At 39.5% G+C, this 23,539-nt stretch overlaps 1 protein-coding gene across 2 annotated transcripts; it reads left to right on the top strand.

Moving 5' to 3' along the window:
- Positions 1–18,326: 18,326 nt before the first annotated feature.
- LOC139106293 (phospholipase A2 inhibitor-like) lies at positions 18,327–23,492 on the top strand. Of its 2 annotated transcripts, XM_070662920.1 has the most exons (9): positions 18,327–18,513; positions 18,654–18,815; positions 18,973–19,168; positions 19,326–19,619; positions 19,730–20,609; positions 21,523–21,893; positions 21,955–22,271; positions 22,357–22,727; positions 22,861–23,492. In XM_070662920.1, the coding sequence occupies exons 6-9, from the start codon at positions 21,561–21,563 to the stop codon at positions 23,100–23,102; spliced, it is 1,263 nt and encodes a 420-aa protein (XP_070519021.1). In that variant the 5' UTR covers positions 18,327–18,513; positions 18,654–18,815; positions 18,973–19,168; positions 19,326–19,619; positions 19,730–20,609; positions 21,523–21,560; the 3' UTR covers positions 23,103–23,492. The 2 variants fall into 2 exon arrangements, with proteins under 2 accessions (XP_070519021.1, XP_070519023.1); XM_070662922.1 differs by lacking the exon at positions 18,327–18,513 and having other exon boundaries at positions 18,613–18,815.
- Positions 23,493–23,539: the final 47 nt, after the last annotated feature.

The raw sequence follows: 23,539 nt of genomic DNA, 5'->3' as shown, positions 1-23,539 counted from the left end.
TGCAGAGTGAATTCAAATATGTCATGCGTTAGAATTTAATTAGAATACCCTCCTCCATCGTGAGGGATCGATTTTAGATTGCCCGAGAGCCTCAGTTAATTTAAAAGTGAGAAAATAGTCAAAATATAACTTTAATCTAAAAGTGTCACTTATGAGATATTTAGTTTTAATTTAAAAATACTTCTGCTTTATTTACAGGTTTGGCGCTTTGGGGACGAAAGGTTTGCGACGGAAACTAACCAAGGAAACCGCCCGGAGACCCGGGGAAGTCGCAGAAGTCTCTCTGACCATTCCTGGTGCAAGAGAAAAATCCTCGACTTACCCAGTACTACAGATAGCACTAACACTTTGCAGAGTGAATTCAAATATGTCATGCGTTAGAATTTAATTAGAATACCCTCCTCCATCGTGAGGGATCGATTTTAGATTGCCCGAGAGCCTCAGTTAATTTAAAAGTGAGAAAATAGTCAAAATATAACTTTAACCTAAAAGTGTCACTTATGAGATATTTAGTTTTAATTTAAAAATACTTCTGCTTTATTTACAGGTTTGGCGCTTTGGGGACGAAAGGTTTGCGACGGAAACTAACCAAGGAAACCGCCCGGAGACCCGGGGAAGTCGCAGAAGTCTCTCTGACCATTCCTGGTGCAAGAGAAAAATCCTCGACTTACCCAGTACTACAGATAGCACTAACACTTTGCAGAGTGAATTCAAATATGTCATGCGTTAGAATTTAATTAGAATACCCTCCTCCATCGTGAGGGATCGATTTTAGATTGCCCGAGAGCCTCAGTTAATTTAAAAGTGAGAAAATAGTCAAAATATAACTTTAATCTAAAAGTGTCACTTATGAGATATTTAGTTTTAATTTAAAAATACTTCTGCTTTATTTACAGGTTTGGCGCTTTGGGGACAAAAGGTTTGCGACGGAAACTAACCAAGGAAACCGCCCGGAGACCCGGGGAAGTCGCAGAAGTCTCTCTGACCATTCCTGGTGCAAGAGAAAAATCCTCGACTTACCCAGTACTCCAGATAGCACTAACACTTTGCAGAGTGAATTCAAATATGTCATGCGTTAGAATTTAATTAGAATACCCTCCTCCATCGTGAGGGATCGATTTTAGATTGCCCGAGAGCCTCAGTTAATTTAAAAGTGAGAAAATAGTCAAAATATAACTTTAATCTAAAAGTGTCACTTATGAGATATTTAGTTTTAATTTAAAAATACTTCTGCTTTATTTACAGGTTTGGCGCTTTGGGGACAAAAGGTTTGCGACGGAAACTAACCAAGGAAACCGCCCGGAGACCCGGGGAAGTCGCAGAAGTCTCTCTGACCATTCCTGGTGCAAGAGAAAAATCCTCGACTTACCCAGTACTACAGATAGCACTAACACTTTGCAGAGTGAATTCAAATATGTCATGCGTTAGAATTTAATTAGAATACCCTCCTCCATCGTGAGGGATCGATTTTAGATTGCCCGAGAGCCTCAGTTAATTTAAAAGTGAGAAAATAGTCAAAATATAACTTTAATCTAAAAGTGTCACTTATGAGATATTTAGTTTTAATTTAAAAATACTTCTGCTTTATTTACAGGTTTGGCGCTTTGGGGACGAAAGGTTTGCGACGGAAACTAACCAAGGAAACCGCCCGGAGACCCGGGGAAGTCGCAGAAGTCTCTCTGACCATTCCTGGTGCAAGAGAAAAATCCTCGACTTACCCAGTACTACAGATAGCACTAACACTTTGCAGAGTGAATTCAAATATGTCATGCGTTAGAATTTAATTAGAATACCCTCCTCCATCGTGAGGGATCGATTTTAGATTGCCCGAGAGCCTCAGTTAATTTAAAAGTGAGAAAATAGTCAAAATATAACTTTAATCTAAAAGTGTCACTTATGAGATATTTAGTTTTAATTTAAAAATACTTCTGCTTTATTTACAGGTTTGGCGCTTTGGGGACAAAAGGTTTGCGACGGAAACTAACCAAGGAAACCGCCCGGAGACCCGGGGAAGTCGCAGAAGTCTCTCTGACCATTCCTGGTGCAAGAGAAAAATCCTCGACTTACCCAGTACTCCAGATAGCACTAACACTTTGCAGAGTGAATTCAAATATGTCATGCGTTAGAATTTAATTAGAATACCCTCCTCCATCGTGAGGGATCGATTTTAGATTGCCCGAGAGCCTCAGTTAATTTAAAAGTGAGAAAATAGTCAAAATATAACTTTAATCTAAAAGTGTCACTTATGAGATATTTAGTTTTAATTTAAAAATACTTCTGCTTTATTTACAGGTTTGGCGCTTTGGGGACGAAAGGTTTGCGACGGAAACTAACCAAGGAAACCGCCCGGAGACCCGGGGAAGTCGCAGAAGTCTCTCTGACCATTCCTGGTGCAAGAGAAAAATCCTCGACTTACCCAGTACTACAGATAGCACTAACACTTTGCAGAGTGAATTCAAATATGTCATGCGTTAGAATTTAATTAGAATACCCTCCTCCATCGTGAGGGATCGATTTTAGATTGCCCGAGAGCCTCAGTTAATTTAAAAGTGAGAAAATAGTCAAAATATAACTTTAACCTAAAAGTGTCACTTATGAGATATTTAGTTTTAATTTAAAAATACTTCTGCTTTATTTACAGGTTTGGCGCTTTGGGGACGAAAGGTTTGCGACGGAAACTAACCAAGGAAACCGCCCGGAGACCCGGGGAAGTCGCAGAAGTCTCTCTGACCATTCCTGGTGCAAGAGAAAAATCCTCGACTTACCCAGTACTACAGATAGCACTAACACTTTGCAGAGTGAATTCAAATATGTCATGCGTTAGAATTTAATTAGAATACCCTCCTCCATCGTGAGGGATCGATTTTAGATTGCCCGAGAGCCTCAGTTAATTTAAAAGTGAGAAAATAGTCAAAATATAACTTTAATCTAAAAGTGTCACTTATGAGATATTTAGTTTTAATTTAAAAATACTTCTGCTTTATTTACAGGTTTGGCGCTTTGGGGACAAAAGGTTTGCGACGGAAACTAACCAAGGAAACCGCCCGGAGACCCGGGGAAGTCGCAGAAGTCTCTCTGACCATTCCTGGTGCAAGAGAAAAATCCTCGACTTACCCAGTACTCCAGATAGCACTAACACTTTGCAGAGTGAATTCAAATATGTCATGCGTTAGAATTTAATTAGAATACCCTCCTCCATCGTGAGGGATCGATTTTAGATTGCCCGAGAGCCTCAGTTAATTAAAAAGTGAGAAAATAGTCAAAATATAACTTTAATTTAAAAGTGTCACTTATGAGATATTTAGTTTTAATTTAAAAATACTTCTGCTTTATTTACAGGTTTGGCGCTTTGGGGACGAAAGGTTTGCGACGGAAACTAACCAAGGAAACCGCCCGGAGACCCGGGGAAGTCGCAGAAGTCTCTCTGACCATTCCTGGTGCAAGAGAAAAATCCTCGACTTACCCAGTACTACAGATAGCACTAACACTTTGCAGAGTGAATTCAAATATGTCATGCGTTAGAATTTAATTAGAATACCCTCCTCCATCGTGAGGGATCGATTTTAGATTGCCCGAGAGCCTCAGTTAATTTAAAAGTGAGAAAATAGTCAAAATATAACTTTAACCTAAAAGTGTCACTTATGAGATATTTAGTTTTAATTTAAAAATACTTCTGCTTTATTTACAGGTTTGGCGCTTTGGGGACGAAAGGTTTGCGACGGAAACTAACCAAGGAAACCGCCCGGAGACCCGGGGAAGTCGCAGAAGTCTCTCTGACCATTCCTGGTGCAAGAGAAAAATCCTCGACTTACCCAGTACTACAGATAGCACTAACACTTTGCAGAGTGAATTCAAATATGTCATGCGTTAGAATTTAATTAGAATACCCTCCTCCATCGTGAGGGATCGATTTTAGATTGCCCGAGAGCCTCAGTTAATTTAAAAGTGAGAAAATAGTCAAAATATAACTTTAATCTAAAAGTGTCACTTATGAGATATTTAGTTTTAATTTAAAAATACTTCTGCTTTATTTACAGGTTTGGCGCTTTGGGGACAAAAGGTTTGCGACGGAAACTAACCAAGGAAACCGCCCGGAGACCCGGGGAAGTCGCAGAAGTCTCTCTGACCATTCCTGGTGCAAGAGAAAAATCCTCGACTTACCCAGTACTCCAGATAGCACTAACACTTTGCAGAGTGAATTCAAATATGTCATGCGTTAGAATTTAATTAGAATACCCTCCTCCATCGTGAGGGATCGATTTTAGATTGCCCGAGAGCCTCAGTTAATTTAAAAGTGAGAAAATAGTCAAAATATAACTTTAATCTAAAAGTGTCACTTATGAGATATTTAGTTTTAATTTAAAAATACTTCTGCTTTATTTACAGGTTTGGCGCTTTGGGGACGAAAGGTTTGCGACGGAAACTAACCAAGGAAACCGCCCGGAGACCCGGGGAAGTCGCAGAAGTCTCTCTGACCATTCCTGGTGCAAGAGAAAAATCCTCGACTTACCCAGTACTACAGATAGCACTAACACTTTGCAGAGTGAATTCAAATATGTCATGCGTTAGAATTTAATTAGAATACCCTCCTCCATCGTGAGGGATCGATTTTAGATTGCCCGAGAGCCTCAGTTAATTTAAAAGTGAGAAAATAGTCAAAATATAACTTTAACCTAAAAGTGTCACTTATGAGATATTTAGTTTTAATTTAAAAATACTTCTGCTTTATTTACAGGTTTGGCGCTTTGGGGACGAAAGGTTTGCGACGGAAACTAACCAAGGAAACCGTCCGGAGACCCGGGGAAGTCGCAGAAGTCTCTCTGACCATTCCTGGTGCAAGAGAAAAATCCTCGACTTACCCAGTACTACAGATAGCACTAACACTTTGCAGAGTGAATTCAAATATGTCATGCGTTAGAATTTAATTAGAATACCCTCCTCCATCGTGAGGGATCGATTTTAGATTGCCCGAGAGCCTCAGTTAATTTAAAAGTGAGAAAATAGTCAAAATATAACTTTAATCTAAAAGTGTCACTTATGAGATATTTAGTTTTAATTTAAAAATACTTCTGCTTTATTTACAGGTTTGGCGCTTTGGGGACAAAAGGTTTGCGACGGAAACTAACCAAGGAAACCGCCCGGAGACCCGGGGAAGTCGCAGAAGTCTCTCTGACCATTCCTGGTGCAAGAGAAAAATCCTCGACTTACCCAGTACTCCAGATAGCACTAACACTTTGCAGAGTGAATTCAAATATGTCATGCGTTAGAATTTAATTAGAATACCCTCCTCCATCGTGAGGGATCGATTTTAGATTGCCCGAGAGCCTCAGTTAATTAAAAAGTGAGAAAATAGTCAAAATATAACTTTAATTTAAAAGTGTCACTTATGAGATATTTAGTTTTAATTTAAAAATACTTCTGCTTTATTTACAGGTTTGGCGCTTTGGGGACGAAAGGTTTGCGACGGAAACTAACCAAGGAAACCGCCCGGAGACCCGGGGAAGTCGCAGAAGTCTCTCTGACCATTCCTGGTGCAAGAGAAAAATCCTCGACTTACCCAGTACTACAGATAGCACTAACACTTTGCAGAGTGAATTCAAATATGTCATGCGTTAGAATTTAATTAGAATACCCTCCTCCATCGTGAGGGATCGATTTTAGATTGCCCGAGAGCCTCAGTTAATTTAAAAGTGAGAAAATAGTCAAAATATAACTTTAACCTAAAAGTGTCACTTATGAGATATTTAGTTTTAATTTAAAAATACTTCTGCTTTATTTACAGGTTTGGCGCTTTGGGGACGAAAGGTTTGCGACGGAAACTAACCAAGGAAACCGTCCGGAGACCCGGGGAAGTCGCAGAAGTCTCTCTGACCATTCCTGGTGCAAGAGAAAAATCCTCGACTTACCCAGTACTACAGATAGCACTAACACTTTGCAGAGTGAATTCAAATATGTCATGCGTTAGAATTTAATTAGAATACCCTCCTCCATCGTGAGGGATCGATTTTAGATTGCCCGAGAGCCTCAGTTAATTTAAAAGTGAGAAAATAGTCAAAATATAACTTTAATCTAAAAGTGTCACTTATGAGATATTTAGTTTTAATTTAAAAATACTTCTGCTTTATTTACAGGTTTGGCGCTTTGGGGACAAAAGGTTTGCGACGGAAACTAACCAAGGAAACCGCCCGGAGACCCGGGGAAGTCGCAGAAGTCTCTCTGACCATTCCTGGTGCAAGAGAAAAATCCTCGACTTACCCAGTACTACAGATAGCACTAACACTTTGCAGAGTGAATTCAAATATGTCATGCGTTAGAATTTAATTAGAATACCCTCCTCCATCGTGAGGGATCGATTTTAGATTGCCCGAGAGCCTCAGTTAATTTAAAAGTGAGAAAATAGTCAAAATATAACTTTAACCTAAAAGTGTCACTTATGAGATATTTAGTTTTAATTTAAAAATACTTCTGCTTTATTTACAGGTTTGGCGCTTTGGGGACGAAAGGTTTGCGACGGAAACTAACCAAGGAAACCGCCCGGAGACCCGGGGAAGTCGCAGAAGTCTCTCTGACCATTCCTGGTGCAAGAGAAAAATCCTCGACTTACCCAGTACTACAGATAGCACTAACACTTTGCAGAGTGAATTCAAATATGTCATGCGTTAGAATTTAATTAGAATACCCTCCTCCATCGTGAGGGATCGATTTTAGATTGCCCGAGAGCCTCAGTTAATTTAAAAGTGAGAAAATAGTCAAAATATAACTTTAATCTAAAAGTGTCACTTATGAGATATTTAGTTTTAATTTAAAAATACTTCTGCTTTATTTACAGGTTTGGCGCTTTGGGGACAAAAGGTTTGCGACGGAAACTAACCAAGGAAACCGCCCGGAGACCCGGGGAAGTCGCAGAAGTCTCTCTGACCATTCCTGGTGCAAGAGAAAAATCCTCGACTTACCCAGTACTCCAGATAGCACTAACACTTTGCAGAGTGAATTCAAATATGTCATGCGTTAGAATTTAATTAGAATACCCTCCTCCATCGTGAGGGATCGATTTTAGATTGCCCGAGAGCCTCAGTTAATTAAAAAGTGAGAAAATAGTCAAAATATAACTTTAATTTAAAAGTGTCACTTATGAGATATTTAGTTTTAATTTAAAAATACTTCTGCTTTATTTACAGGTTTGGCGCTTTGGGGACGAAAGGTTTGCGACGGAAACTAACCAAGGAAACCGCCCGGAGACCCGGGGAAGTCGCAGAAGTCTCTCTGACCATTCCTGGTGCAAGAGAAAAATCCTCGACTTACCCAGTACTACAGATAGCACTAACACTTTGCAGAGTGAATTCAAATATGTCATGCGTTAGAATTTAATTAGAATACCCTCCTCCATCGTGAGGGATCGATTTTAGATTGCCCGAGAGCCTCAGTTAATTTAAAAGTGAGAAAATAGTCAAAATATAACTTTAACCTAAAAGTGTCACTTATGAGATATTTAGTTTTAATTTAAAAATACTTCTGCTTTATTTACAGGTTTGGCGCTTTGGGGACAAAAGGTTTGCGACGGAAACTAACCAAGGAAACCGCCCGGAGACCCGGGGAAGTCGCAGAAGTCTCTCTGACCATTCCTGGTGCAAGAGAAAAATCCTCGACTTACCCAGTACTACAGATAGCACTAACACTTTGCAGAGTGAATTCAAATATGTCATGCGTTAGAATTTAATTAGAATACCCTCCTCCATCGTGAGGGATCGATTTTAGATTGCCCGAGAGCCTCAGTTAATTTAAAAGTGAGAAAATAGTCAAAATATAACTTTAATCTAAAAGTGTCACTTATGAGATATTTAGTTTTAATTTAAAAATACTTCTGCTTTATTTACAGGTTTGGCGCTTTGGGGACAAAAGGTTTGCGACGGAAACTAACCAAGGAAACCGCCCGGAGACCCGGGGAAGTCGCAGAAGTCTCTCTGACCATTCCTGGTGCAAGAGAAAAATCCTCGACTTACCCAGTACTCCAGATAGCACTAACACTTTGCAGAGTGAATTCAAATATGTCATGCGTTAGAATTTAATTAGAATACCCTCCTCCATCGTGAGGGATCGATTTTAGATTGCCCGAGAGCCTCAGTTAATTAAAAAGTGAGAAAATAGTCAAAATATAACTTTAATTTAAAAGTGTCACTTATGAGATATTTAGTTTTAATTTAAAAATACTTCTGCTTTATTTACAGGTTTGGCGCTTTGGGGACGAAAGGTTTGCGACGGAAACTAACCAAGGAAACCGCCCGGAGACCCGGGGAAGTCGCAGAAGTCTCTCTGACCATTCCTGGTGCAAGAGAAAAATCCTCGACTTACCCAGTACTACAGATAGCACTAACACTTTGCAGAGTGAATTCAAATATGTCATGCGTTAGAATTTAATTAGAATACCCTCCTCCATCGTGAGGGATCGATTTTAGATTGCCCGAGAGCCTCAGTTAATTTAAAAGTGAGAAAATAGTCAAAATATAACTTTAACCTAAAAGTGTGATTTATGAGATATTTAGTTTTAATTTAAAAATACTTCTGCTTTATTTACAGGTTTGGCGCTTTGGGGACGAAAGGTTTGCGACGGAAACTAACCAAGGAAACCGTCCGGAGACCCGGGGAAGTCGCAGAAGTCTCTCTGACCATTCCTGGTGCAAGAGAAAAATCCTCGACTTACCCAGTACTACAGATAGCACTAACACTTTGCAGAGTGAATTCAAATATGTCATGCGTTAGAATTTAATTAGAATACCCTCCTCCATCGTGAGGGATCGATTTTAGATTGCCCGAGAGCCTCAGTTAATTTAAAAGTGAGAAAATAGTCAAAATATAACTTTAATCTAAAAGTGTCACTTATGAGATGTTTAGTTTTAATTTAAAAATACTTCTGCTTTATTTACAGGTTTGGCGCTTTGGGGACAAAAGGTTTGCGACGGAAACTAACCAAGGAAACCGCCCGGAGACCCGGGGAAGTCGCAGAAGTCTCTCTGACCATTCCTGGTGCAAGAGAAAAATCCTCGACTTACCCAGTACTCCAGATAGCACTAACACTTTGCAGAGTGAATTCAAATATGTCATGCGTTAGAATTTAATTAGAATACCCTCCTCCATCGTGAGGGATCGATTTTAGATTGCCCGAGAGCCTCAGTTAATTAAAAAGTGAGAAAATAGTCAAAATATAACTTTAATTTAAAAGTGTCACTTATGAGATATTTAGTTTTAATTTAAAAATACTTCTGCTTTATTTACAGGTTTGGCGCTTTGGGGACGAAAGGTTTGCGACGGAAACTAACCAAGGAAACCGCCCGGAGACCCGGGGAAGTCGCAGAAGTCTCTCTGACCATTCCTGGTGCAAGAGAAAAATCCTCGACTTACCCAGTACTACAGATAGCACTAACACTTTGCAGAGTGAATTCAAATATGTCATGCGTTAGAATTTAATTAGAATACCCTCCTCCATCGTGAGGGATCGATTTTAGATTGCCCGAGAGCCTCAGTTAATTTAAAAGTGAGAAAATAGTCAAAATATAACTTTAACCTAAAAGTGTGATTTATGAGATATTTAGTTTTAATTTAAAAATACTTCTGCTTTATTTACAGGTTTGGCGCTTTGGGGACGAAAGGTTTGCGACGGAAACTAACCAAGGAAACCGTCCGGAGACCCGGGGAAGTCGCAGAAGTCTCTCTGACCATTCCTGGTGCAAGAGAAAAATCCTCGACTTACCCAGTACTACAGATAGCACTAACACTTTGCAGAGTGAATTCAAATATGTCATGCGTTAGAATTTAATTAGAATACCCTCCTCCATCGTGAGGGATCGATTTTAGATTGCCCGAGAGCCTCAGTTAATTTAAAAGTGAGAAAATAGTCAAAATATAACTTTAATCTAAAAGTGTCACTTATGAGATGTTTAGTTTTAATTTAAAAATACTTTTGCTTTATTTACAGGTTTGGCGCTTTGGGGACAAAAGGTTTGCGACGGAAACTAACCAAGGAAACCGCCCGGAGACCCGGGGAAGTCGCAGAAGTCTCTCTGACCATTCCTGGTGCAAGAGAAAAATCCTCGACTTACCCAGTACTCCAGATAGCACTAACACTTTGCAGAGTGAATTCAAATATGTCATGCGTTAGAATTTAATTAGAATACCCTCCTCCATCGTGAGGGATCGATTTTAGATTGCCCGAGAGCCTCAGTTAATTAAAAAGTGAGAAAATAGTCAAAATATAACTTTAATTTAAAAGTGTCACTTATGAGATATTTAGTTTTAATTTAAAAATACTTCTGCTTTATTTACAGGTTTGGCGCTTTGGGGACGAAAGGTTTGCGACGGAAACTAACCAAGGAAACCGCCCGGAGACCCGGGGAAGTCGCAGAAGTCTCTCTGACCATTCCTGGTGCAAGAGAAAAATCCTCGACTTACCCAGTACTACAGATAGCACTAACACTTTGCAGAGTGAATTCAAATATGTCATGCGTTAGAATTTAATTAGAATACCCTCCTCCATCGTGAGGGATCGATTTTAGATTGCCCGAGAGCCTCAGTTAATTTAAAAGTGAGAAAATAGTCAAAATATAACTTTAACCTAAAAGTGTGATTTATGAGATATTTAGTTTTAATTTAAAAATACTTCTGCTTTATTTACAGGTTTGGCGCTTTGGGGACGAAAGGTTTGCGACGGAAACTAACCAAGGAAACCGTCCGGAGACCCGGGGAAGTCGCAGAAGTCTCTCTGACCATTCCTGGTGCAAGAGAAAAATCCTCGACTTACCCAGTACTACAGATAGCACTAACACTTTGCAGAGTGAATTCAAATATGTCATGCGTTAGAATTTAATTAGAATACCCTCCTCCATCGTGAGGGATCGATTTTAGATTGCCCGAGAGCCTCAGTTAATTTAAAAGTGAGAAAATAGTCAAAATATAACTTTAACCTAAAAGTGTCACTTATGAGATATTTAGTTTTAATTTAAAAATACTTCTGCTTTATTTACAGGTTTGGCGCTTTGGGGACAAAAGGTTTGCGACGGAAACTAACCAAGGAAACCGCCCGGAGACCCGGGGAAGTCGCAGAAGTCTCTCTGACCATTCCTGGTGCAAGAGAAAAATCCTCGACTTACCCAGTACTACAGATAGCACTAACACTTTGCAGAGTGAATTCAAATATGTCATGCATTAGAATTTAATTAGAATATTCTCCTCCATCGTGAGGGATCGATTTTAGATTGCCCGAGAGCCTCAGTTAATTTAAAAGTGAGAAAATAGTCAAAATATAACTTTAACCTAAAAGTGTGATTTATGAGATATTTAGTTTTAATTTAAAAATACTTCTGCTTTATTTACAGGTTTGGCGCTTTGGGGACGAAAGGTTTGCGACGGAAACTAACCAAGGAAACCGTTTGGAGACCCGGGGAAGTCGCAGAAGTCTCTCTGACCATTCCTGGTGCAAGAGAAAAATCCTCGACTTACCCAGTACTACAGATAGCACTAACACTTTGCAGAGTGAATTCAAATATGTCATGCGTTAGAATTTAATTAGAATACCCTCCTCCATCGTGAGGGATCGATTTTAGATTGCCCGAGAGCCTCAGTTAATTTAAAAGTGAGAAAATAGTCAAAATATAACTTTAATCTAAAAGTGTCACTTATGAGATATTTAGTTTTAATTTAAAAATACTTCTGCTTTATTTACAGGTTTGGCGCTTTGGGGACAAAAGGTTTGCGACGGAAACTAACCAAGGAAACCGCCCGGAGACCCGGGGAAGTCGCAGAAGTCTCTCTGACCATTCCTGGTGCAAGAGAAAAATCCTCGACTTACCCAGTACTCCAGATAGCACTAACACTTTGCAGAGTGAATTCAAATATGTCATGCGTTAGAATTTAATTAGAATACCCTCCTCCATCGTGAGGGATCGATTTTAGATTGCCCGAGAGCCTCAGTTAATTAAAAAGTGAGAAAATAGTCAAAATATAACTTTAATTTAAAAGTGTCACTTATGAGATATTTAGTTTTAATTTAAAAATACTTCTGCTTTATTTACAGGTTTGGCGCTTTGGGGACGAAAGGTTTGCGACGGAAACTAACCAAGGAAACCGCCCGGAGACCCGGGGAAGTCGCAGAAGTCTCTCTGACCATTCCTGGTGCAAGAGAAAAATCCTCGACTTACCCAGTACTACAGATAGCACTAACACTTTGCAGAGTGAATTCAAATATGTCATGCGTTAGAATTTAATTAGAATACCCTCCTCCATCGTGAGGGATCGATTTTAGATTGCCCGAGAGCCTCAGTTAATTTAAAAGTGAGAAAATAGTCAAAATATAACTTTAACCTAAAAGTGTCACTTATGAGATATTTAGTTTTAATTTAAAAATACTTCTGCTTTATTTACAGGTTTGGCGCTTTGGGGACAAAAGGTTTGCGACGGAAACTAACCAAGGAAACCGCCCGGAGACCCGGGGAAGTCGCAGAAGTCTCTCTGACCATTCCTGGTGCAAGAGAAAAATCCTCGACTTACCCAGTACTACAGATAGCACTAACACTTTGCAGAGTAAATTCAAATATGTCATGCATTAGAATTTAATTAGAATATTCTCCTCCATCGTGAGGGATCGATTTTAGATTGCCCGAGAGCCTCAGTTAATTAAAAAGTGAGAAAATAGTCAAAATATAACTTTAATCTAAAAGTGTCACTTATGAGATATTTAGTTTTAATTTAAAAATACTTTTGCTTTATTTACAGGTTTGGCGCTTTGGGGACAAAAGGTTTGCGACGGAAACTAACCAAGGAAACCGCCCGGAGACCCGGGGAAGTCGTAGAAGTCTCTCTGACCATTCCTGGTGCAAGAGAAAAATCCTCGACTTACCCAGTACTCCAGATAGCACTAACACTTTGCAGAGTGAATTCAAATATGTCATGCGTTAGAATTTAATTAGAATACCCTCCTCCATCGTGAGGGATCGATTTTAGATTGCCCGAGAGCCTCAGTTAATTAAAAAGTGAGAAAATAGTCAAAATATAACTTTAATTTAAAAGTGTCACTTATGAGATATTTAGTTTTAATTTAAAAATACTTCTGCTTTATTTACAGGTTTGGCGCTTTGGGGACGAAAGGTTTGCGACGGAAACTAACCAAGGAAACCGCCCGGAGACCCGGGGAAGTCGCAGAAGTCTCTCTGACCATTCCTGGTGCAAGAGAAAAATCCTCGACTTACCCAGTACTACAGATAGCACTAACACTTTGCAGAGTGAATTCAAATATGTCATGCGTTAGAATTTAATTAGAATACCCTCCTCCATCGTGAGGGATCGATTTTAGATTGCCCGAGAGCCTCAGTTAATTTAAAAGTGAGAAAATAGTCAAAATATAACTTTAACCTAAAAGTGTGATTTATGAGATATTTAGTTTTAATTTAAAAATACTTCTGCTTTATTTACAGGTTTGGCGCTTTGGGGACGAAAGGTTTGCGACGGAAACTAACCAAGGAAACCGTCCGGAGACCCGGGGAAGTCGCAGAAGTCTCTCTGACCATTCCTGGTGCAAGAGAAAAATCCTCGACTTACCCAGTACTACAGATAGCACTAACACTTTGCAGAGTGAATTCAAATATGTCATGCGTTAGAATTTAATTAGAATACCCTCCTCCATCGTGAGGGATCGATTTTAGATTGCCCGAGAGCCTCAGTTAATTTAAAAGTGAGAAAATAGTCAAAATATAACTTTAATCTAAAAGTGTCACTTATGAGATGTTTAGTTTTAATTTAAAAATACTTCTGCTTTATTTACAGGTTTGGCGCTTTGGGGACAAAAGGTTTGCGACGGAAACTAACCAAGGAAACCGCCCGGAGACCCGGGGAAGTCGCAGAAGTCTCTCTGACCATTCCTGGTGCAAGAGAAAAATCCTCGACTTACCCAGTACTCCAGATAGCACTAACACTTTGCAGAGTGAATTCAAATATGTCATGCGTTAGAATTTAATTAGAATACCCTCCTCCATCGTGAGGGATCGATTTTAGATTGCCCGAGAGCCTCAGTTAATTAAAAAGTGAGAAAATAGTCAAAATATAACTTTAATTTAAAAGTGTCACTTATGAGATATTTAGTTTTAATTTAAAAATACTTCTGCTTTATTTACAGGTTTGGCGCTTTGGGGACGAAAGGTGTGCGACGGAAACTAACCAAGGAAACCGCCCGGAGACCCGGGGAAGTCGCAGAAGTCTCTCTGACCATTCCTGGTGCAAGAGAAAAATCCTCGACTTACCCAGTACTACAGATAGCACTAACACTTTGCAGAGTGAATTCAAATATGTCATGCGTTAGAATTTAATTAGAATACCCTCCTCCATCGTGAGGGATCGATTTTAGATTGCCCGAGAGCCTCAGTTAATTTAAAAGTGAGAAAATAGTCAAAATATAACTTTAACCTAAAAGTGTGATTTATGAGATATTTAGTTTTAATTTAAAAATACTTCTGCTTTATTTACAGGTTTGGCGCTTTGGGGACGAAAGGTTTGCGACGGAAACTAACCAAGGAAACCGTCCGGAGACCCGGGGAAGTCGCAGAAGTCTCTCTGACCATTCCTGGTGCAAGAGAAAAATCCTCGACTTACCCAGTACTACAGATAGCACTAACACTTTGCAGAGTGAATTCAAATATGTCATGCGTTAGAATTTAATTAGAATACCCTCCTCCATCGTGAGGGATCGATTTTAGATTGCCCGAGAGCCTCAGTTAATTTAAAAGTGAGAAAATAGTCAAAATATAACTTTAACCTAAAAGTGTCACTTATGAGATATTTAGTTTTAATTTAAAAATACTTCTGCTTTATTTACAGGTTTGGCGCTTTGGGGACAAAAGGTTTGCGACGGAAACTAACCAAGGAAACCGCCCGGAGACCCGGGGAAGTCGCAGAAGTCTCTCTGACCATTCCTGGTGCAAGAGAAAAATCCTCGACTTACCCAGTACTACAGATAGCACTAACACTTTGCAGAGTAAATTCAAATATGTCATGCATTAGAATTTAATTAGAATATTCTCCTCCATCGTGAGGGATCGATTTTAGATTGCCCGAGAGCCTCAGTTAATTTAAAAGTGAGAAAATAGTCAAAATATAACTTTAACCTAAAAGTGTGATTTATGAGATATTTAGTTTTAATTTAAAAATACTTCTGCTTTATTTACAGGTTTGGCGCTTTGGGGACGAAAGGTTTGCGACGGAAACTAACCAAGGAAACCGTCCGGAGACCCGGGGAAGTCGCAGAAGTCTCTCTGACCATTCCTGGTGCAAGAGAAAAATCCTCGACTTACCCAGTACTACAGATAGCACTAACACTTTGCAGAGTGAATTCAAATATGTCATGCGTTAGAATTTAATTAGAATACCCTCCTCCATCGTGAGGGATCGATTTTAGATTGCCCGAGAGCCTCAGTTAATTTAAAAGTGAGAAAATAGTCAAAATATAACTTTAACCTAAAAGTGTCACTTATGAGATATTTAGTTTTAATTTAAAAATACTTTTGCTTTATTTACAGGTTTGGCGCTTTGGGGACAAAAGGTTTGCGACGGAAACTAACCAAGGAAACCGCCCGGAGACCCGGGGAAGTCGTAGAAGTCTCTCTGACCATTTTTGGTGCAAGAGAAAAATCCTCGACTTACCCAGTACTCCAGATAGCACTAACACTTTGCAGAGTGAATTCAAATATGTCATGCGTTAGAATTTAATTAGAATACCCTCCTCCATCGTGAGGGATCGATTTTAGATTGCCCGAGAGCCTCAGTTAATTAAAAAGTGAGAAAATAGTCAAAATATAACTTTAATCTAAAAGTGTCACTTATGAGATATTTAGTTTTAATTTAAAAATACTTCTGCTTTATTTACAGGTTTGGCGCTTTGGGGACGAAAGGTTTGCGACGGAAACTAACCAAGGAAACCGTCCGGAGACCCGGGGAAGTCGCAGAAGTCTCTCTGACCATTCCTGGTGCAAGAGAAAAATCCTCGACTTACCCAGTACTACAGATAGCACTAACACTTTGCAGAGTGAATTCAAATATGTCATGCGTTAGAATTTAATTAGAATACCCTCCTCCATCGTGAGGGATCGATTTTAGATTGGCCGAGAGCCTCAGTTAATTTAAAAGTGAGAAAATAGTCAAAATATAACTTTAATCTAAAAGTGTCACTTATGAGATATTTAGTTTTAATTTAAAAATACTTCTGCTTTATTTACAGGTTTGGCGCTTTGGGGACAAAAGGTTTGCGACGGAAACTAACCAAGGAAACCGCCCGGAGACCCGGGGAAGTTGCAGAAGTCTCTCTGACCATTCCTGGTGCAAGAGAAAAATCCTCGACTTACCCAGTACTCCAGATAGCACTAACACTTTGCAGAGTGAATTCAAATATGTCATGCGTTAGAATTTAATTAGAATACCCTCCTCCATCGTGAGGGATCGATTTTAGATTGGCCGAGAGCCTCAGTTAATTTAAAAGTGAGAAAATAGTCAAAATATAACTTTAATCTAAAAGTGTCACTTATGAGATATTTAGTTTTAATTTAAAAATACTTCTGCTTTATTTACAGGTTTGGCGCTTTGGGGACAAAAGGTTTGCGACGGAAACTAACCAAGGAAACCGCCCGGAGACCCGGGGAAGTTGCAGAAGTCTCTCTGACCATTCCTGGTGCAAGAGAAAAATCCTCGACTTACCCAGTACTCCAGATAGCACTAACACTTTGCAGAGTGAATTCAAATATGTCATGCGTTAGAATTTAATTAGAATACCCTCCTCCATCGTGAGGGATCGATTTTAGATTGGCCGAGAGCCTCAGTTAATTTAAAAGTGAGAAAATAGTCAAAATATAACTTTAATCTAAAAGTGTCACTTATGAGATATTTAGTTTTAATTTAAAAATACTTCTGCTTTATTTACAGGTTTGGCGCTTTGGGGACGAAAGGTTTGCGACGGAAACTAACCATGGAAACCGCCCGGAGACCCGGGGAAGTTGCAGAAGTCTCTCTGACCATTCCTGGTGCAAGAGAAAAATCCTCGACTTACCCAGTACTACAGATAGCACTAACACTTTGCAGAGTGAATTCAAATATGTCATGCGTTAGAATTTAATTAGAATACCCTCCTCCATCGTGAGGGATCGATTTTAGATTGCCCGAGAGCCTCAGTTAATTTAAAAGTGAGAAAATAGTCAAAATATAACTTTAACCTAAAAGTGTCACTTATGAGATATTTAGTTTTAATTTAAAAATACTTCTGCTTTATTTACAGGTTTGGCGCTTTGGGGACAAAAGGTTTGCGACGGAAACTAACCAAGGAAACCGCCCGGAGACCCGGGGAAGTCGCAGAAGTCTCTCTGACCATTCCTGGTGCAAGAGAAAAATCCTCGACTTACCCAGTACTACAGATAGCACTAACACTTTGCAGAGTAAATTCAAATATGTCATGCATTAGAATTTAATTAGAATATTCTCCTCCATCGTGAGGGATCGATTTTAGATTGCCCGAGAGCCTCAGTTAATTAAAAAGTGAGAAAATAGTCAAAATATAACTTTAATCTAAAAGTGTCACTTATGAGATATTTAGTTTTAATTTAAAAATACTTTTGCTTTATTTACAGGTTTGGCGCTTTGGGGACAAAAGGTTTGCGACGGAAACTAACCAAGGAAACCGCCCGGAGACCCGGGGAAGTCGTAGAAGTCTCTCTGACCATTCCTGGTGCAAGAGAAAAATCCTCGACTTACCCAGTACTCCAGATAGCACTAACACTTTGCAGAGTGAATTCAAATATGTCATGCGTTAGAATTTAATTAGAATACCCTCCTCCATCGTGAGGGATCGATTTTAGATTGCCCGAGAGCCTCAGTTAATTAAAAAGTGAGAAAATAGTCAAAATATAACTTTAATCTAAAAGTGTCACTTATGAGATATTTAGTTTTAATTTAAAAATACTTCTGCTTTATTTACAGGTTTGGCGCTTTGGGGACGAAAGGTTTGCGACGGAAACTAACCAAGGAAACCGTCCGGAGACCCGGGGAAGTCGCAGAAGTCTCTCTGACCATTCCTGGTGCAAGAGAAAAATCCTCGACTTACCCAGTACTACAGATAGCACTAACACTTTGCAGAGTGAATTCAAATATGTCATGCGTTAGAATTTAATTAGAATACCCTCCTCCATCGTGAGGGATCGATTTTAGATTGCCCGAGAGCCTCAGTTAATTTAAAAGTGAGAAAATAGTCAAAATATAACTTTAATCTAAAAGTGTCACTTATGAGATGTTTAGTTTTAATTTAAAAATACTTCTGCTTTATTTACAGGTTTGGCGCTTTGGGGACAAAAGGTTTGCGACGGAAACTAACCAAGGAAACCGCCCGGAGACCCGGGGAAGTCGCAGTAGTCACTCTGACCATTTCTGGTGCAAGAGAAAAATCCTTGACTTACTCAGTACTCCAGATAGCACTAACACTTTGCAGAATGAATTCAGGTTTCTAAGTTTAATTTCTGACTTAAAATTGGTTTATCTAAATGTAGTAGAGTGTTTTAATTACATTTAAATAATTTTTTTAACTGTAAATAAATTTATATTTCAATTTTTTGGTGATTGGTGTTCTGCGAGGGTCACAGAAGTTTCACTGCACTTCTACAGTTTGTGAAAATAGTTCTGCGTTCTCCTAGAGTGCCCCGTTGGATTTTTTATCAAATTTAAAGCTCCTTCTTGCTGCCCAAAAAGTTCCAAGGCTCTACATGGACGGGAACTATTTTTTATAAGTGTTTTAAAAGTGACAGGTATGTGTTTTAAGTTAAAAGTTGAGATATCCATAAATAATTTTTTTTGGTGCCTTTTAGTTAAATTTCTGACTTAAATTCGGTTTATTTAAGTGTACTAGAGTATTCTAAATACAATTAAATTATTCTCTTAACTGTAAATAATTTTATATTCCAGATTCTTGGTGATTGGTGTTCTGCGAGGGTCACAGAAGTTTCACTGCACTTCTACAGTTTGTGAAAATAGTTCTGCGTTCTCCTAGAGTGCCCCGTTGGATTTTTTATCAAATTTAAAGCTCCTTCTTGCTGCCCAAAAAGTTCCAAGGCTCTACATGGACGGGAACTATTTTTTATAAGTGTTTTAAAAGTGACAGGTATGTGTTTTAAGTTAAAAGTTGAGATATCCATAAATAATTTTTTTTGGTGCCTTTTAGTTAAATTTCTGACTTAAATTCGGTTTATTTAAGTGTACTAGAGTATTCTAAATACAATTAAATTATTCTCTTAACTGTAAATAATTTTATATTCCAGATTCTTGGTGATTGGTGTTCTGCGAGGGTCACAGATGTTTCACTGCACTTCTACAGCTTGTGAAAATAGTTCTGTTACTACTTTTCAGACTGTCATATATTGACGCTAATTTAAATTTATTTTTTGATGTGTATTATATTTGTACTAGCTTTTAATAATCTGCTGTTTAGTTTTGAGAAAACAAAAAGGAAAAAAAAGATTATAAGAATTATGTATGGAAAAGAAATATCGACACCGCAGGAGTTTTATTTTCAGAATTAACTCCGACAATAAGCGAAATATGTACATTTTCAAGTGAGTGTTTGTCATAATTATATATAAACAAAATTATTCACGAGCAATATTCAATAAAAAAGAAAATAAAAAAAAATCAGTAAAACTAATAATTTTTCATTCATTTTCAGTTTACTCTAACATCTTATTTTGTTACGAATCCTCAGAAGTGGAGTATAGACGATCTAAATAACAAAGTCATTATATTCAAAGCGGAGAACAATATTGTCAAGGGATTCATTTTCAAGCGGAACCGTATTTGAGCATAATTAAAGCCCGTTATTAAACTCCGAGCATACGTTATGCACGCTTGAAGCTACGAAACGAGGTCTAACTACGGTTCTTCGTTCCGAGCGAGTCGATGACGACAGTGCGAAGCGAAACGGAACAAACGGAGGCAAGGGAGCGAGCGAGTGACCAACGAGGACTAAAGGAAAGAGGAAGGAAGGGTCGGAAGGTGGTGATGTCAGAAAGAGAAGGTGCAAGAACGATCAAGAGCGGAGGAGGAAAACGGGGCTGACGAGGAGCTCTCGAAGGTGAATTGGAGGGGCCGGTCTTGTACCTATGGCCCCTCGAGGGGCCCAGGGGAAAGGTGAGACCGCAGGTGCGGTCTGGATCAAGCACAGCCGTGCAATGTGCTGCGGTCGGTCGTGGAGAACGGGAGGCCGCTCTTCCGCTGCCTCCCTCATAGAGTTTCTTGAGAGTCTCCTTGTGGTCTTTCCTGCGTGTTCCGCCGCTTCTGGAAGACTCGAGTCTCTCAGCGAAAGATATTACGGCTTTCACGAACCTGCAAACGCGTCTGTGATCACCGAATGCGAATCTCCAAACCCGGGTGGAGATTCGCCCGGTTCAACCGAGAACTTCTCTCTCGCAGGAGTCACTGGACCAGTGAGATATACAACCCGACAGCGCATTCTTCGGACGGAACGCATTCAGAGGTCTCCCGGAGTCTCCCTTCTTTTTCTCTCGCTTCCTCGCTCTCTCTTTCCCTTTCGTCATGCGGATGGAATGGTAAGTGGTATCTCTTTCGTCAGGTAAAAATTTCTTAACGTTCTCGGTTTCCTGCTTCTCCGAGCAGAAGCTCGAAGGTTTGAGGAACGCGTGATCGGATATCGCGCACGTCGCGTTCTTTGAACTGGCCGACACCATCAGCGAAACGAGACCCCTTCCGCAATCCAGCTTGTTAAAAAGTAATTGACAAATATTATCCAGAAACGCGTATTAATTTCTTTTTTTTTTTTTTTTGCCGAATTAAGTGATTAAGTCGCGCTCGAGTCACGACAGACCAGGTCGTTCGCTCCGATCTCTTCCGTTTACTTGTAATTATCAAACTAAACCACATTTTCGAGGCTTTCTCTAAACAAACGTGCCATGGCCGTGTACTGTGTGATTAAGTGCGCACGTTTTAAAGACGTCCGGAAGAGCGGAAGGCGGCTGTACTTCAACATCACCTGTCGCGTGGGTGAGCCAGTTCAACGTTTTCCAAGACGGCGTTCTTGCGACTCCGCGACCTACTTTGAAGTTTCATTCTGCCGGCGGATACGTTAAAGCAGTTGCATACGAGCAAATTGCATGATCGACTTACCTTTAACAGCCGTCCGTTATCCAAAAACTTCAGAATCGCGTGCTCGAGTTTTCACCTTGACTCTTTTATAAAAATGTCGTTAATGAATTGTTCTGAGCTCTCTTTTTATTATTTCAAAGTTTCATAATGTCATTGGAACTATCCACAATCCACGTTTTTTTTTTTTTTTTTTTTGTACTTAATATAAACTCGAAGAACGTATTAATGAGTCACCGTTGAATAATAAATACAACACGTATTGTGTGAATATGTAAATTTGTATCAAACTCTAGTATAATATTAATATAAATTATATGCACAATAATAAATCCATGTTGAAGTTTTTTAATAAATTTATAGACTGAAACGCATGAGGATCTCGGTCGACGCTTGGTCGAATGTGCATAAGTGTATGCACAGAAGCCAAAAGCACAGTCTCCTCAAAGTCTTTTGATCGACCAACACCAGCCGCGATGAGGACCATCGTTTACTGTTCGACGTTCCTTTTATTATCGACGTCGATCGTGGAATCGGACAATAACTGCCAAGATCCGAATTTTCACTCTCTGGAGACGCCGGAATCATCCAAACTGGAGTGCGGCCCGGCCTTCAAGAACCGCTGCCACTGTCACAGAACGTGTTACGACGGGCACAATCAGTACGTTGTAAATTGCACTGGCACTGGATTCCTCGACACGTCGCCGCTAGCGCATTTGCCCAATGAGACACAAGTGCGTAGATAATCGCAATTCTATTGTGTCACTGACTTAATGCGACTGCGTTTCGTTTCAGGTGCTCATTTTCACAGGAAACGAGCTGGAAGAACTGCCCTGGAACGTATTCGGCACCCTCGACAGCTTGCCGTATCTCAAGGTGATCGACATGTCGAACAATAAAATACGCGAGATACGCGGCAAGGCCTATCACCATGTGCAACACGTGGAGCGTCTTATACTCGATTTCAACGAGCTTTCGCTGGACCCTGCGAGGAGTCACCCGCGAGTATTCTCCAATTTTATTTCCCTCCTTGAATTACATTTAACCGACGCCTTCGAGGACGGCCCGCCGAGGAATTTGGCGGCAACGCTCCACGACATCTTTGTGAATAGGTATTTTACGTAATTTTCTTTCGTTTCATAAAAAAAAATAAAAGTTAACTGTTTAACTAATGTTTTTTTTCTGATTTTCTCCCAGCAATCTCACGCAGTTGATAAAGCTTCATCTCGAACAGAATGAAATCTCGAAGTTCCGGGACGTCAATGTATTCTGCGATCTACCGAAACTCTTAGATCTGCATCTTGGGGATAACAAACTGAACGAGCTGCATTTTAATCTGTCGTGTTTGCACAATTTGCGCTTCCTGGATCTACGACGGAACGAATTTGCGAGGATTCTCGAGCGCGATCTTCACACAATGGACAATCTCGCTAAGCACGAAAGATCTTTAACCGTGGACTTCTCTGGTAATCCGTTCGAATGCTCCTGTAAACTCAATCCATTCATCAAATGGATGAACAAGACGAAAGTGTTTGTTCGAAACAAGGCTGACTTATGGTGCTACAAAGGTAACGTTAACATTGACAGAATAAACACCCATCAAACACAGAATATTGCAGCAACGTTCTTCTTTGCTGGGTACATTTTCTTTAAACTTGAAAATTGCGAGATTGACGATATATATATTTCTTTTGTCGTTAGATAACGCAAGTCACCACTTCCACGAAACGAAAAACTGCGCTTCAAAGCTACTGGCTTCCACCCGGCGGGGAACGACAGTGGTGCTATGCTTCCTCTCGATAGTGCTGGTCGCCTTAGTGTGCGCTTTATTCTATTTGCAAAGAGCCAAACTCCAGAAGAATATTGAGCCGGTGTTCGACTCGATCAGCAAAAGAGTGCGGTATACTTCGATAGCGAACGGTGATACTCGCGAAGACGTCTGAAAGAAAGTGAAGAGAAACTGTATTCTAAGTAACAAGCTTTCGCTTATAATGAAAAATTTAATTTCCATCTTGTTAAGTTCGAGAATTTAGTCTATTTGCTCGTTTCAAAGTGACTTACGGAAGAAGCTTTGAGTGCGTAAAATTTTGCAAAATACTTTCAGTAACAGTATCGTTATTTTATGTTAAATTGTGCTTTAAATTTTACGGCTCTCAATAATTTGCACGCTCGCTACGACGCGTGAAATTGGGCATGAATTTTCATGTTCAGCGCATTTTCAGGTACTACATATAGTCATCGAGCGAGATCGAATTGTGATTAACGCTACCTTAATTATCAAGTTAAATTTATGATGTAATCCGTTTATAAATACATATTATTTATTACAATAATTTTAAAATCGATTTCTCTTTGATAGGTCTTTGTGTTACACTTGCAT

The sequence above is a fragment of the Cardiocondyla obscurior genome, linkage group LG10, assembly GCF_019399895.1.
Source record: "Cardiocondyla obscurior isolate alpha-2009 linkage group LG10, Cobs3.1, whole genome shotgun sequence".
NCBI lineage: Eukaryota > Metazoa > Arthropoda > Insecta > Hymenoptera > Formicidae > Cardiocondyla > Cardiocondyla obscurior.
The sequence above is the reverse complement of the archived record's forward strand: the minus strand, read 5'-3'. Positions and strand labels throughout refer to the sequence as shown.